Consider the following 17,292-nt stretch of genomic DNA (forward strand, 5'->3'; position numbering starts at 1 on the left):
TTTAGTGTTTCATAAAATGGCTATTTTCTATGTTTATTCCACATAGATAATGATATATTTAGAGCTCTGTACTGTCGAAAAGAGGGGTTTCTCGTGGTTTTCATACCGAGTTAGAGGGTAGGACATTGCAATTTACAATTATCAGGTTTTTTTAGAGGGCTGCAACAAAACCAAAAAAATTTTTTGTTAAAAATTTGGAATAGTGTATAAGTACTTTTTTTATAATCCTAGGACTAAAGGTACATTTAGGAAAGACGTAACTACTTAGGTAGGTCAAATGAATTAAAAAAAAACCTAAGTTGCAAGCATCTGTTAGAGATGTTATCTTTACTAAATACAAGTACGTTTTAATGAATTAAATAAAGTAGGAAATAATTTCTATTATTTAGGTCCGCAACAATAAACGAACATGTTCACCATGAAACCAAGATATCCTCGTACTTGAAGATAGAGTTAGGTAAGGCCTAGTCATCTAGTGCTGATGTCGTTACATCACGAGGTCTCTATACCTAAGTACTCAATGTTGCAGGAAACTAACTTTTTACGAAAACATACACACATAAAAACAGTTCTAGGTAACCAACATTTTTGTTAAGACTATTAAAATTATATGGTACTTACAACATAAATTGTGAAAAGTATTTACATTGTACAGTGGCATTATGTACCATAATGTGCATCTATACCCCTTCGAGGATTAGAGACGCGACAGTGAAAAACAAAATATAAAAAAAAAATTCATAAGAATGACTACCAATTTTATTATAAAAAGCATGTTCATATTTCCTTTGACTATAAGAAATGAGTAACCTAATTACCTACAAAATTTACATTAAAACAAACGAATGATACGAGATCTAGGACAAATCAATAAAAATTTGAAACAAAGGAAGCCTATGGGTTGGCGAGATTGCTTTGCCGGCCTACTTTCCGTGCTGTATGCTGTAACAGCAATAATTTAAGGGTTACGTCCAGTGTATTGCGATGTTACTGTTTGCACTCGTAATACACATAGCATGAGAATACAAGTACTTTGATGCGAGACTAATTGTATTTCTAAATTACCTACTTTTTGTTTAAACGAAATTGTAGCACGGTGTTCCAAAAACCGTGCCCAGTGGCTGTAGTGGCACAATGAGGCTAATCAGTGGGTAAATCTTTTTATAGGTCTATTCTCATAGTTAAGCAATTTGGTGGACTCTGCTCATTACTATTTACCTTTTTAAAATATCGGCTTTGCTTGTCCTCGGACATAGAAATTCAGTGAGGTTGGTAAAAGCTTTTATGAAGAAAATACATAAATGTCCATATATATGTATGTTTGTCACCAAATTGTATCTCATGTATCGCGTTATCGTAACAATTGTTTCACAGCTGATGGATGATGTCTTTTGTTGTTAGAACAAATACTTAAAACAGAACAAAATAAATTTTAGGGCTCCATATGGACGTAATTCTTGTTGATTTTAGTCATTATTATTCGGTAGACATTGACAACGGAAGCAGGCACTTAAGTGAAACTTTATTGACGGCTTGAAATGTGCATTCACAGACAGACAGTATGTGTATTTTTACTGGAAATATATATGATGACCTATATTTAAAAATAAGTTCGGCTCCATACAACAAGTGGACTTTTATAGCTATTTTTGTAGATATTTTATTTATATACTACCAATATAGTATCGTACTTATTTTGTTAGTATGAGCTTAGCTGGGATTCTTTCCAGATTATGATATAAGGCGCGCCCACCGCAAGGCGGGAGAAGTCATTGGATGATTTTCTACTCACAAACGTGCACGGAGAGGCTACGCACGTGTATTAAGCTTCGCTTTGTAAGAATATGTATGTGGTTGTGTCCAGTCCAACACTCGGAGAGGCTATGGATGAAATTGACGTCATTGATACACGCGTGGCTTGCTTGAATAGGTGGCTACATAGCTCAACGTGTGTGTACGTTTCCACTGGAGGACACGAATATGACCCATGACTATGTACAGCTCACTTATTGCAGCGCAGTTTTCAATCATACCGTATCACGCTAAAGATAGTCGTGGGTCGTAGTCGTGTACTCCAGTGGAAACCTGGACCCGGGTTGTCAAACAAATTAATACACGCCGCCCGACCAGAACCAGACCCGTGCCATCAGACCTCTACAGATGGGGCCCAGTATGGCTGATGCCTGATCCGGAGCTGCGGACTACCTAACAGGTTTACCGGGGCGTAACATCAGTCCTTTAGTCAGTAAGAGTCTGACACTCCTTCTCGCCTTGCCCAGGGCGGGAGAATACATTGGATGACATTCCAGCCTCAAAAAAAAAAAAACTAAAATATGCCGCGTGCCCGTGCACAGCATGCGCCGCGGTGGGCCCTAGCCTTTACTGCGACTTGAAAAGTAATTCCAAAACCAGTCCTGGTTTTAAAAGTATAGCCTAGACAATCATGATGATGTCCTTGCATTGCAGCTATATGCAACTATGTAGATTATTCTATGCCAGACCAAATGTGAGAGTTTCAAATTTTAAAGTTCATGATGGCGAAATATCTGATTCACGTTTCTTTATAAATAAATACTTAATTGCTATTTGAGATAGTTAACTAAATGATTTATTTGGCATTATGATTTATATTTATAGAGTACAAGTATATATTTATACATAGGTAAGTACCGGACCTAGTACCTCCTTAAATTCAGAGCGCGATCTTCCCTTCCTTGAGGATCTCAAAGCGAATTGTCATTGTCTCCAATCCAGTCCCTTGACTGGTGATGCTTAACTTCTTAACATTTGATGTTTAACTTCTCTTACTTATAGGAAAAAATAAGCAAATGATAATTATTTAAGCCAGCTCAATATAATCAACCAAACTTCCAATTATTAAGTTTGGTTAGTTTTGAACATTAAAAGGTAAGTTCCACCAGAACGTGGTAAGTAGAGCGTGGTTCATATGAGTGGTTCATAGTAGTGCTTTATATGTAGTGCGTAGTTCGTAGCACGAAGTATATTTCATGCTGACGTAACGCGTAGTACGTAACTCGTAGCGCGTTCTACTCGTATGTAGTTCAAACAGCGTACTACGTAGTTCATAGCGCGTACTACTTAGTTCATAGCGAGTAGTAGGTACGTAACTCTTAGTTAGTAGAGTACTCTTCGTAGTAAGACAGTACGTACGAAGAATGTAGCATGTAGTTCGCACGAAGTACCTACATAGCTCGTAGCGCGGAGTACATAGCTTATTGTATTTAGCACGTAGCGAGTAGTACGTAGCGTATAGTATATAGCTCGTAGCGAGTAATACGTAGCTCGTAGCTTGTAGCGAGTAATACGTAGCTCGTAGCTTGTAGCGAGTAATACGTAGCTCGTAGCGAGTAATACGTAGCTCGTAGCGAGTAATACGTAGCTCGTAGCGAGTAATACGTAGCTCGTAGCGTTTAGTACGTAGCTCGAAGCGAGTAATACGTAGCTTGTAGCGAGTAATACGTAGCTCGTAGCGAGTAATACGCAGCTCGTAGCGAGTAATACGTAGCTCGTAGCGAGTAATACGTAGCTCGTAGCGTTTAGTACGTAGCTCGAAGTTAGTAGAGCGTAGATAGATGCAGGAACTACGTAGCGCCAAGTTCCTACACAGCTCTTAGTAGAGCGTGGTTATTAGCCCCTAGTAAATAACGCTCCGTAGACAGGTTAGTTTCGTACCACGTAGTATATAGCGCTTAATAGAAAGGTTCGTTTCGTATCACGTAGTGCGTAGTATGTCACTCGTAGCAAGCTATTAATTGTAAACAAGTGCAAACATCTATAAAATTAATCGCTGGAAAACGCTGCTACGCGCTACGAGCTATCGCTGTAGTATTTTTCAATCAGGTTATAATTTTGTGGGATGAGTGCTGAGTGGGTGAGTCTCAAGTTTATGTACGTTTGTACATTTTATTTTTAGTTCGTCTTATGTGCAGGGTAAGGTACACATACCTATCAAGACACAGATTTGGCAGCTCTTGAAATTACTGGTATTAGTATAACGGGTTTTTTTTTTCATTGAGCAGTCGTATATGCAAGCGTGTGACTTTCCGAAATTGTACCGTAGAATTTTAGGAAGCGTAGCGCATAGAACCATAGAAATAATTAAAGTAATTATACAAAGATAAAAGGCATTTAGATGAATTATTACAACTAATCATGTGCACATTATTCAGATCAAGTTTAGTAATCATGGTATTGGATACGAAAAGGCTACAGGAACTACACAGCCAGAAATAAAACACAAATTGATAATTTATTAAATTTAATTAAAACCGTAGTTTATGACAATAATTAACAAAACCGATTAAATTAACAATGGTTATACATAATTTAGATTGCTTTATTTATAACTTCTTTCTATTATTGCGCGTAAGTATATTTTATAAGTAAAAAACTCTAAGGCAACTTTCATAAATTTGTCCTATGTTAGATTCTTCTTATCAGTAAGTATATGAAAGGTAATTAGAGGAAGAAACTTATTTGAAAATTTGTTTCAAGTTAAGATAGTTTCTCTTAGGAAGGGTACGGTGACACTCGATGCCATAAATTGGATGCTTAGCCGTCACTACACAGCATGGCATGGCTCTCAATGAATCTCAATGGACTTTCCATTTAGATTTTGGACAAGAGGTAGTTAAAGAAATCTATATTCTCCGTCCCTAGCAATCCAGTAGACAATAATGTACAGTTCCCAGCAGATCAACTTACTATTTTCTGTCAACTTTCCTCTCATTTCATATTCAACTTTATTCCTTTAGACGTAAAACCGTAAAAAAAAAATAGGGGTAGGTTAACGTGTTGGAGTACAACATTAATTTAATGTTGATGGAAGATGCCACCTACCAATATCGTACAGTCGTACAATGAAATACTAAAATGCAGTTCTGATTTTTCTTAAGAAATAGCATATTTGAACATTTTTGCAGCAGGCTTTGGTGAATATCTTGACATATTTTGCATATCAAAAGACTTTTTTCGTACAAATACAGTCAGGAATCATGGAAGCTCTTGAACGGATTGTAATGAAACTATGTCAATAACAATCCCTAGTAAACTAATAACAGTTATGTATTATTGCTAAAGAATTTAGTCCAAACTCCAAATGAGAAAGTATATTAGAGAGACACAGTCATTGTTGTTCTCACATAATTATGGAGTTCCAGAGAACTTTGAAACGATAGTATAGTTGATGAAATCATGTATTTTGATAGACATTACCACAATAACATCCGAATAATCAATCGATTTAACGTTTAAAACATTTTTTAAATAAACACATGATTTTATAGAAAAAAAACAATATTAACTACATCTTCAAAAAAAAAAAATGTTTTTGCGAAGGTATAATTGTAGACAATATTAATAACAACGTCACGTTGCCGACATGATACGTACTTTTCTTGGTAACACACAAAAAATTCTATAAAAATAAATATGTTGTTTTTAAAATCGATTTGTTGCGCAATATTTTCGAGCAAAATCGATTAATTAAATCGTTTACATGTTCAATCAATCACCGTATCCTTCCTTTGGGAAATACAGGTAAGTACTTATAACTAGGAAAGGTGAAAAATAGAGGCTAGAAGTAGGCCAAAAGTGGGAGTTTAAAAAGAGTAAAAGGCAGATTATATTCTCTAGGTACCTAATTACAATAGAATTCATTGATTTATTTTGTTTTTTAAGCATTGATGTCCCTCAGCGTATGTTTCTACTAATTACTCTATTTCTTTTCTGTTTGGAAGATTTCTGTAATTCTCTAAGGCACCTGTAGTGGATCGAGTGTAGAGTCCGGGGAATTGCCGTCAGAAATAATTATTTGCGTGGACTTGAAAATCTGATCATGTCACTACGCACTAGCGTTTGGATTATAAAAGAAAACTTGGCATATTATTATGTCAATCTCATTCACCCTTTATTCGTAATTGATTCTGAGTTTTTTATCCATGTTTCAACTTCATAACATTAATACTCTCATCAACTTAGCACATCGCTAGTGAAATAGAAAAACAAATATGTTCCAATGTATATCCCCGGACTTGATTCATGTCCAAAGTAGCCAATCAAGTTTGTACATTACTTTTGTTAAATATTTTTTATACTTCTTCATTAATAATTATTAGATACAAAAATAAATCTACATAGACAATTTAGGCAGTAATATTAGAACTTTGGATTCGGGGAGATATTTGTACCGGAATTATCAATAGACTAACACTTTACTCGTCTACATTTGCTAATCTACATATTAAAGTATCTAGCAACATCGCTGAAGCCCGCCTACCAAGGAGACTTAGCACATAGTTCTGATGATAAAGCGTAATTAATTTGTATCTTCATTGTTTACTAAATCCGACTACGACAAATCATTACGTACATCGACAATGCGCGTTTGACCACTTACCATATCCATTCTGTCTTTTGCAATAACATATGTGCCGAGACAGGTAAAGATTTGACAGTATTTACTTTAACTACAGTTAGATAAGTATTACTATAACGTAAGTATATATTTATTGTCTGGTATAAAAATAGCTATATATCCCGTTAGAAGATGGCCAACCACAAACACTGTCGACTGTACAAAATAAATAACGTTACTTTCTCTAGCAGTTCTACACATCAATATGACAATTAACAGGAAATTAATAATAATTCTATTTACTGTAACATAGGTACGTAGGCATACGATGATAAGTCTTATATTAATATCTTTAATTTAGTAAGTACCATGCATGTGTATTATTTAACTCTGTTACTCAAGGTTCAATATTTGACGTATTGCTTTATAGAAGTATACAATGTGATAGGGGTGAGACTTCTAACACGTTAAGGCTGAGTACTACATCTAATTTTATTGACAAAAAAAATAATATGGGGCGTTGAACCCCCAATTGAAAATATTGAAAGATAGCGATTTTTTCGGTAAAAATAATTCAGAAATGTTTTTTTTTCTCACCAAAACATTATCAAACATATGAAAAAAGTAATGAATTAGTTAGCCAAGGTTATTAGCTACTGTTTGTCGTTTTTTTTTGTTTCTACGACGCATACAACCTTTGATATCACATAAAGTAAAAAAAAAAAGATTAAAATAGCCATAATTTTTAGGGGGAGGTTCAACCCCCCATATTATTTTTTTTGTCAATAAAATTAGATGTAGTACTCAGCCTTAACGGGCTAGAAGTCTCACCCCTATCACATTGTATAACTAACACACAGTATAGAGACGATGACCACGGCATGATATGAACATATTCATTTTGCTATTTAAGTAGTCCATCAGACGGTCAGATACGCTTAGCGTTAGACTTGTATCTTTCGGTTGACTTAATTTGTTTATTAACTACTTAATTAGATAAAGCGCATTAAGGTTAGGGAGTGGCAGTGCATACTACGCCATAGCCAAGTACCCAGTGTACTGAGGCGTAACGTAGTATGATAATATTTCGATTCAATGTATCGCCAACATGTCTTGGTAATGTGAAGAAATACGTGTCTAAGATTTTTATACTCAATCTGATGGATAGTCAATACTTTAGTCACCATCTCTATCATAAACAAAGGTATACAAATTCTATACTTTAATGGTTATTGTACCTATTGTAACGTATTATCAAAATAGATCTTATTTCATAAACCGATTAAAGGCACCAAAACAATTACTTAAAACACAATCTATTTCACTAGAGTTATCTTATTTAATTATCTGATAAGAATTCTGCTACCAGAATTTAAATGTGAACAATTGACTATTATTTTAATATACTCTGCCTTCATAAGTTTGCAAAATATTAATATTAAACATTTAACTAGATTGAGAAGTACATGAATTGAACTATAACAGTGTAATTGATATTGCGAGTCTGAGCAATAATAACAAGTACATAACCCAATGCCGACACCAGGAGTTTATTTAATAAGACATTTTTTATTTTAGATTTCAGAAGTTAATGTATGGTGTAAAAACTTAACTTGGTTATACAGAAACTTTCACACACAACAGAAGATGGCTAGGTATACTAACTTTCGACTATTTAACTATAGAACACATAGTAATATATGTATAGTACATTTAGCTATTGCTTATATCTTTCCTTTAGTATATTGATTTGAATAATAAGTATTTAATGCATCACAGAAAACTGTGTATCATTTAAAAATGTATATGTATATATAAATAATATTCTAGCTGTGCATGTCCAATATAAATATCTGCAAAAGTACAAAAATTGCTATCTGTATTACAATTAACAATATATTAAATAGTATCGTAGGCTAGTACATGGCAGTTACCGTCAGTAAATAATGGGGCAGTTAATTAGATCAACAATATGTATAATTATTTAAAGACATTAAAAAGACAGTCGATATTATTTACCTTCAATTCATGTTATGTGATAACTTGTGAACAACACTGGTATAAAGTGGTGTATGCACAAATAGTCACTAAATATATATTGCACTGTATTGGTATTGTTCTATATAGCAAAAATATAAATATTTGCTCTATTAAATACATATCCCTTTATAGAAGTTATATATGTATAGCAATATATCTATGTAATAACTTGTGTTTGAATATTATATAACTGAATATATAAATAACGGTAAGCTATAATCAGCTATAAACAATTCTACACTAATTAACAATGTGATCTGTTAAATAACTCGGCATATATACGGTTTCTTAATACATAGTATTAAAGAGGCTCCACACGACGACGCCACGACACCGCAATGACCCCGCATATAGACTTAAGGATCAATTTAGTACATAAATATATTATTTTGTTTCCAGTAATGACTTTTGATATCGTACATTGAACAACAGAGCCTGATCAAGTCAATAGTTTGTGTAAAATGCTTTCTTTGGAAATTAGGATTACGACTTCGAAATACCACCCCTTTTCTCCATTTTATTCATAATTATTTTTAAGTAGGTAGGTGCTAATAGCAGTTGAATCATTACTGGCAAAATTTACTGACATTATGGAGAAAAGTTGATCCTTAAGTCTTATTATCTTTAAGGCCTTACTGAACAAGGGACGAGGTAGCTGAGCGGCAGTGACATCATGTGCAGAAGTGTTTAGGCGGTGCTACTGCTGATACCTTTTCATTTTCCTTTCCATCTTCTTCTTTTTCTTCTCATCTTGTTCAGTGTCCTCAGGTGCTTCTTGGAAGAACCATGGTCCAAGCACATTCTTCCACAGCAGCCAGAAGGCTCTTAGTGGTACGAGCAACAGCAAGAACCAGAAGTAGTTGGACAAAATGGTGAGAACATGAGTCAATGATGTGAGTATCACTATGTCTTTAACATGCCTGGAAATACAAAATAAAGGCATGTTACCACTCTTGTATTCACCAATCTACATAATATTACTGTCTGGCACGTAATGTTGAAATAATAGCATGCCATACTTCCCAATTTTAACATTCCTTTTAAGATTTCGACTATACAAATTCATAAATTACATTTACCTAAACTACATCTTTTCAATCTAATGAGGTGACCAAGATCACCTATTAAATGATTATAAGCATAGAATGGATTTGGTACCCCAGAAAACATTGTTATAATTTAATTATGATAACAGAACACCACCACTCTCTATTAGAACTAAACTTTTCTAACAATGTGGACATTTTTTTAGCAATTAGGATTGCAGGGCACACTAAAAATCTAAACAGAGACAGAAAAGGCGCAAAAAATCGCATGCAAAAGCTAAAACTTAAAAGTAATCAACTAAAACAAAATCAACAGGTATTGTCTGTTTGCTACTGTTTTACTTTAACACATAAAACATTTGCTATGCCATACAAGAAGTTCCTAACTAGTATCTATTTTAAGTAACTCAATTAATATAATCATATAACATTTGTAGCATTTAATGTTAAGTTAAGAGGAATAAACTAAATTGAAATGTGTTTAGCATGAAGCAACAGGTCAACAGGTGGCTGTTTGTATGCAACATGTAAGTACCTGTTAACGGTTACATTATTTAATTCAATAAACTGATAAAAGATCAAGTATAGACATGTAATTTTACTGTAGTAGTGTTTAATAACATAATTTTTGATTGTTTAATGTGATAGAAATTGAAAAGTAGATATCTGACAGGTAGCTATTAAGCTTTACTTCATTCTGTTTTAAATGCTCTTGTTGTGCTGTAACAAACTACAAGCATTGTCTCATATTAATTCTGGGTATCACCACAACCTAGCACTGTACCTACTACTTAGCAGTAGGTTCTTTGGCTTGCCAACAAACAAAAGATTAACAGTACACACATTAAAATCAATCGCAGTGCAGGCAACAGCTAACAAAACAATACTTACTCGCCCATCCCACCTTCCATGTTCAAGTCCAAACCTGGATCCAGGAGCTGTCCATTGTTGCCAGTGTATGTTGGCCGGCTAATATATTTCATCATTTGATAACAACCACCATAAATTAACAATACCAGTACATTCATGACCTGAAAAGAAATAGCAACAGTATAAAACATGTGAATACAACCCTGTAGCATGATTCTTAATTTATATGAATACAACCAAATAGGTTGGCTTGGTAGTAGTTTTAATACAACTTACAATAACTCCAGTAGTCAAATCTTCTAAATACAGGCAGGTAGTGACTACTCCATAAGCTGCAATTGCTACCAGTGACATGTTGCGATAAAAATTAAGTGTCACTGAGTTCTCCAACAAGATCTGCTTAGCTCCTTTCGTGGGAGCTTTTCCTTTTTGCTGGAACAGATTAATTTTCATTTTATTAAAATTATGTTGATATGTTGTTGTGTTGGGATTACTGTACGACACATTCTTAGCGTTTTCCACAAATTGAAGTTACGGTTCGGGTGGACATGTGTATGAAAGTTAGGAAAGTAAAAGCACCCATGACTCAAAAGAAAGTCCTAGCGTAAGACGCTTCAAATAAAAAGCCGCAGTAACGTCTTAATATTTAAGTGAAATGTAGGTCAAAACACTTATTTCTTAATGTAAAAGAGTTTAATATCAGTACTATTACGAATTTAACCTACAAATTTTATGAATTCATTAAATATTTATAAGTAATTTTTAAGAAATCGCCTGTTCATGCTAAAGAAACAAACTTACCGGGGCCATGGTTCTGGTTATTCTCTTGAACTTATCCTATATTTAAAGCTACGTTATTGTAAATAATTGTGAAAAATATATTTTTGTCATTTACACAACATCAAAATCATAGAGAAATTTTGAGTAGCCTGCCAACATAGACTGCTTGTTGAATTCGTCATTTCATCCATTCGCGGACGACGTTTGACGTTTTCCTGTGACGTTGCGATGATGACGTCAAAACGTCAAAGTCAAGAATATTTTCTATTTCGGATTCGTGTCTTTTTGCTAAAGAAAATATCCGAATCATAAATGATAGAATTATAAATTAAGTATACAATTAATGCATTTAACTACTACATTAGATTATAGTCGTAAATATGAATCTGATTTGACGTATTTAAAGTAGAGAATGTTGAATAATATGCAGTTCACCAAATGGATAATAGATGGCGCTAGGTGAGAAATCCAGAACATTATCGTTACCATTTCAAGTGGCTTTGGCGTAGACAGAGAAGCTTTGGCAACGGTACACAGAACGATGAGGAAAAATGGGTAGAAAGACTTAGGTAACAGAAAACCTAAATTTTACAATAAAAGATCGGGTACCTACCTACCCTATGATGAGCTAAAGTAAGTATGCAACTTTTTCCGACACTCAGTTTCCATAACAGAGTATATAAGAATTAAGTACCTAATTTAACTTACATATAAATAATTACCCAAGTATAATTTAAGTTATCCTGGTTGGGCCTGCTAACGTCGCGATGATAGGACTTCATTGGTAAAGTGGTGAAAAGAACTACTTACAGTCGAACGAGAGGTGTCAAGTTCATTTCGAGTTTTTTGCAGTCAAATTCATTTTTCTGTAAGCTAAAAGCTTTTTCTAAATGCTATTTTATAGAATTTAGGCTCAAAAATACCGTATGACGTCGGTGCTATACCTAAAAAAGAAAAGGAATTAAAATGGGGTCAAGAAGGCATACTAAAAACAATATTACGAATATCAGTATTACGGCTTTCCGATTTGTTTATAAGGAAAATTAATCATAAGAAAAAGAAAGAAAATAAAATTATTCCCCAAAAATAGTAGGCAGAATGCACAATATCATGTGCACGTTATGAAAAAACCCTAATGTGAATTATGAGGCACCGTTAAAGAAAGTACTTTTTATTTTCCGAGCTGTTCAGTAGGTAAGTACAGGGTACACACATGCTGTAACCATTTATTGCTAAAATGGGTACAGACCTATCATATCATACCTACACTGAATGTGTGAAACCAGTGTTATGGGTAATTACCTAAGCCGCTTTTACTACGGATAGACCTATTGCACTAAGTGCTTTCTGAATGTGCCATTTCGTGCTACGTTTCATATATATACCTATTTATTTATTACTGAGAATCGAGTAGTTTCCCAGGTCAAAAATAAATTATTTTGACATTTCAATACAATAAAATATCCCAAAATAATCGTACTTTCATTCATTAATTTGACGATGTACTTATTTATTTAATTTTTCTAGCTAATTTTATACAAGTAAACATGCAATTTGACGCAAAAAAATATGACGTCATAAGTTGCGATCTCCTACAAATTTACGTTTTTGACATTACGATAAAAGTATTGAATTTGAATAGTAGGAAACTAGAAAACTATCGTATTGCCAAGTGGAAAATCTTTACGTAGAGGTACCTTAGTGCGAAATGTTTTGTTTGACACGCTTGCGAAGAGAATAGAGGGCAGCTCTAAAGTTTCCTTGTTCAATAACGGCTGCCGATAACTAAACGTTTCCAGCTCAATAAACACTGTACCTAGGTCCTAAGTCGTTTACATTTAAACTACAGCTTACCTACTGACCTAAATCGGAAAGTTTGTTGTGATGTCGAGGTGTTTCTGGTTTTACATAACAAAGGATTAACCAAATAGGTTAAATAAATATTTAAAATAATTAACCAACGTAAGAGATCATTTCTGTGAGAAAATAACTATTGCAATATCAATGAAGAACGCGTCTGCATGCAGGTAGCGGGTTCGATTTCCGTGTCAGTGTCCCACTGACAAAAAACCACTCCGTTCCTACTGAAGCTTTTTGAGCCGGAGTGCCGGTAAACAAGCTAGGTAGTCCGCAGCTCCGGGGTAGTCCGTAGCTCCGGCTATTAAATGGATAGGGCATAATGATGACACTCCCCAGTGTCGTTATCGTACGACATTAATGAATAATGTCGTACGATATCCACGTGAAGAACTCTAGTGTTGAAGGATACATTCTATTCAGTCTTCCATACAATGACCAATACCTAATTACCTATAAATAAAACTGTTAAAATTAGGTCAAAGTTTTACCTAATAAAACAAGCACCTATTGCATCCTACCTATTGCATTCCCTAGTAATACTACGTGACTCTATATCAACTCGGATATAAATTAAACTCAGGATATTCGATAGAGGTTTTCACTAGTCGTCTCGTCAGAGAGACAAGTTTTGATTTCGCTGTTGATTAAAATGTAACAAAAAAAAATCTCGTTTCGCAATTTCGAAATCCGTAGCCGTCCCGCCCGAAGCACGGAGTGAATTTATTTGTGACCGCAATGCTCGCGGTCCGCGATGTCCGCAGTTTAGTTAACAACTGAAATATCTAATATTCCTTTCTTCAATCGATTTAAAATGCTGTACAATACCACTACATCTTATTATTTTTATGCTCGGAAAAAATCTTATTTATTGAATCTTATTTATCATGCAAAAATAAATCCAATGAATGCAATATTAATAGATAGCTAAGTGTGGGAGAGCCATTATAAGTGTGGGAGAGCCATGCTTCGGCACGAATGGGCCGGCTCGACCGGAGTGATACCACGGCCTCACAGAAAACCGACGTGAAACAACGCTTGCGTTGTGTTTCGTTATGTGGGTGAGGTTACCGGAGGCCCAATTCCCCCCTTCCCAATCCCCATTCCCGAACAACAACCCTTAAATTCCTAAGTCCCAAAAAGCCGGTAACGCACTTGTAAAGCCTCTGGTGTTTCAAGTGTCCATGGGCGGCGGCGATTGCTTACCATCAGGTAATACGTCTGCTCGATTACCGGCATGTCCCATAAAAAAAGATATTAAGTACCTACTTGGGTATTTTAACTTCCATTTTCGCTCACAACTTCGTCCAAGTGAACAAGAAGTAGAAAATCGGAGTCAAAATTAACCCATTTATTTTACCTATATCCTGAAAACTAAATTTCATAGGTAATGGAAAAATAAATTGTCAAATAAGTTCAATAGTTTCAGAGCTACTAGCAAAAAGTCAAACAGATAAATTAAATAAAAAAGGTATACCTAAAAACAATTCTGTTAATTTTAATTAATCCCCAACCTAAGTACCTACTAAATGTTAAAAAATACACAAATGAAGGGAACCTGATTCTCTTTTTCGAAACGAACACAAAGGAAGATAATAAAAAGACCCTTAATGTGTGTATTGCAGCATGTACTTTGTCAGTACAATACATTAGGTAACCACTGCACTGTCCAACTCTATTCACGATTATTTTAGGAAATAATAGTTACATTTGTATGAGACACCTGAGTAGGCACTTAATTGGTTTAGTGAGTGCATTATTGTCTGTTATATCCAAGTCCGTCCATTTTTTAAAGTTTATACTGCATTTATCGCATTAGGTGTGCATGTAATGATAGATGTAATGTTAGGATTAATAAATCTGTAGAGAGGTCAATTCTGTACATGAAATATATTTCCAAAATAACTATCAGCGGGTGATTAGTGATCGATACTGACGCCAAAAATACAATCAGATTTTTTTTTGTCTGTCTGTCTGTCTGTCTGTATGTTCTTTATAGAAATGAAAACCACTCAACAGATTTCAACGAAACTTGGTAAAATTATTCTTCATACTCCTGGGCAGGTTATAGTATACTTTTCATTACGCTACGGTCAATAGGAGCCGAGCAGTGAAGGGAAATGTTGGGAAAACAGGAGAACTTACTCCATTTTTTAAGCTTCCGTCGCGTGTGCAGCCTTAATGGTTAAAGCTACACAGAAATAATGTATGACGAAAATGTTATCCTTAAAATTGTTTAAAAAATATTCCACGACAGCAAATGTCTATCTCTTATGGTTGACTCACAATAACACGTATAACTCCCGATAGCTTAGCAGTTCGGAGCTTTCTGATTATATTTGTCTACTCTTACGTTTATAACACTCTCATTCATTTATTCATTCATTCAATATACAGGGGGTGTTACTGGATCGATACCAAAACCAAATATGTGATTAATTTTTTTTTGTCTGTCTGTCTGTATGTTCAGGCATCACGTGAAAATTAACTAACGATTCGAAAAGTAACGGTTCGATTTCGATGAAACTTGGTATAATTATACCTTATTATCCTTGGCATAAAATAGGATACATTTTATCCTGGAAAAATACGTAGAAAAAAATCTTTATTTTTCAGTTTTATTCTACAAAACGCGAGCTCAATAGCTCAGTAGCTCAATAGAGGGATCTCCTTAATTATTATGGGCCTCGCCGTATTTGGGTCCAATAGATATTTATAAGATATTGTCAGAGTTACTCAAAATGGAGAAATAAAACTACCACGCGAAGACCGACATCCACGCGGACGGAGTCGCGGGCGGAAGCTAGTAAATAAATAAAAATATTTAAAGTAAATGATAATACGCTAAATAACGCTCTTGTGGATAACTCCTTTGGTGTTGCCAACTACCGATTGCTTAACATTAGGTGAACCACAAACTCGTTTGCCACCCTATCAAATAAAAATCCCGGAGCTGCGGACTACCTAGCGGGTTTACCAAGGCTCCGGCTCGAAAAGCTGGAGTAGGAACGGGGTGGTTTTTTTAGTCAGTAAGAGTCTGACACACCCTCTCGCGTCGCCCAAAGGCAAAAAGACATGGGATGATTTCCTCCCATAAAAACAAAAAATAAATCATTTGTATTGTTTCTCACATGTAATTTGAAAACGCTTTCAGAAAACTGCTGTCAGCACTGCCACGATGTATAGCAATGCTAACTTCTTGTCCGAACAAACATCTAACAAAACGTAATTGTTTTTTACAGTCGTAGTTCCAATATAGGACTAAAAACCAATGAATGTAAACAGTACTTAAGCCAGATAAATAGGCCCTGCGGCTTTGTGTATTGTTACCGCATGGGTAGAACACGCAGGATATGAAACCTGTATCATTTCAACTGACATCAACTCTTCCATGTATATATTAAAAGTATTTTTTTTACAAAACATTTGCATGAATCATTTCCAAACATTGTTTTTCAACGTGAAAATTGGTTTAACTGTAAACTGTTATTTGATCATTGCATTTACTTATAAATTGGGGCTTTCAATTCGATTCGTAGGTAAATGAATATTTTGTTTGCTCGGTTGGATTAATTAAAAAGATAATATATATGGGAAACATTTACTTATTGAATTAAAATGAAAAAATACTTGTGATTGATCCGATCCAAACAAAAGAGATGCGGCATCGAATTTTAAAAAAATACGCACTCAATTCGTTGATAACATCGTCAACAGTGCGACTGAAAGTTAAAAATAAATAAAGGTTCTAACTGATTTTAATACATAAGATAAACTGCTGGTTACGACATTGCCTAGTATGGTACATTTGTTAAATAGTGCCCTTAGTATGATTTTAAGATAAGATTGTTTTACGTTTAAAGTAATCGAATCGACTGTGCGTTCAGCGCTCTAATTGATCGACTCTAATAAACTAACAAATCAGAGGGCCAAACGCGCTCTCGTTTCGTTTTCGTTCAATGTAAAGCAAACTCGTACTAGGGTACTACTGTAGATCAATTTTTAAAGTTATTTAAATGTTCGGATACAAATCCGTTATATCTGTTTATAAAATACAGCAGGTCTGTTAAAAATGCTACTTCTATTCTTTTTCATGTTATTCGTTTCGTTTATAGAATAAAGTGAAAAGTAAAGCAAAAGCCAATGAAATACCAACTTTTGACAACATACTCGTCTCAACAACCTGTTAAATAATGTGAACGAAATGTTAAAATTGAATTAACTCGGCACTCCGGTACTATGAAATTCTCAGTATGCCGACGGAGCCAGTGGGAGATGAAATACCTAGAGTAGGTACATTATCGAAATGAAGGTGATAATTTA

The 17,292-nt window shown here is 34.6% G+C and overlaps 1 protein-coding gene across 1 annotated transcript; it reads right to left on the reverse strand.

Annotated features, from left to right (window-relative positions):
* Positions 1–4,262: 4,262 nt before the first annotated feature.
* Positions 4,263–11,315, reverse strand: LOC118261964 (transmembrane protein 208). Its single transcript, XM_035573043.2, has 4 exons — positions 11,134–11,315; positions 10,609–10,764; positions 10,354–10,493; positions 4,263–9,336 (listed from the first exon to the last, which is right to left on the reverse strand). The coding sequence occupies exons 1-4, from the start codon at positions 11,140–11,142 to the stop codon at positions 9,114–9,116; spliced, it is 528 nt and encodes a 175-aa protein (XP_035428936.1). The 5' UTR covers positions 11,143–11,315; the 3' UTR covers positions 4,263–9,113.
* Between the last annotated feature and the right edge of the window lie 5,977 nt (positions 11,316–17,292).

This window comes from Spodoptera frugiperda, chromosome 25, assembly GCF_023101765.2.
Source record: "Spodoptera frugiperda isolate SF20-4 chromosome 25, AGI-APGP_CSIRO_Sfru_2.0, whole genome shotgun sequence".
Taxonomy (NCBI): domain Eukaryota; kingdom Metazoa; phylum Arthropoda; class Insecta; order Lepidoptera; family Noctuidae; genus Spodoptera; species Spodoptera frugiperda.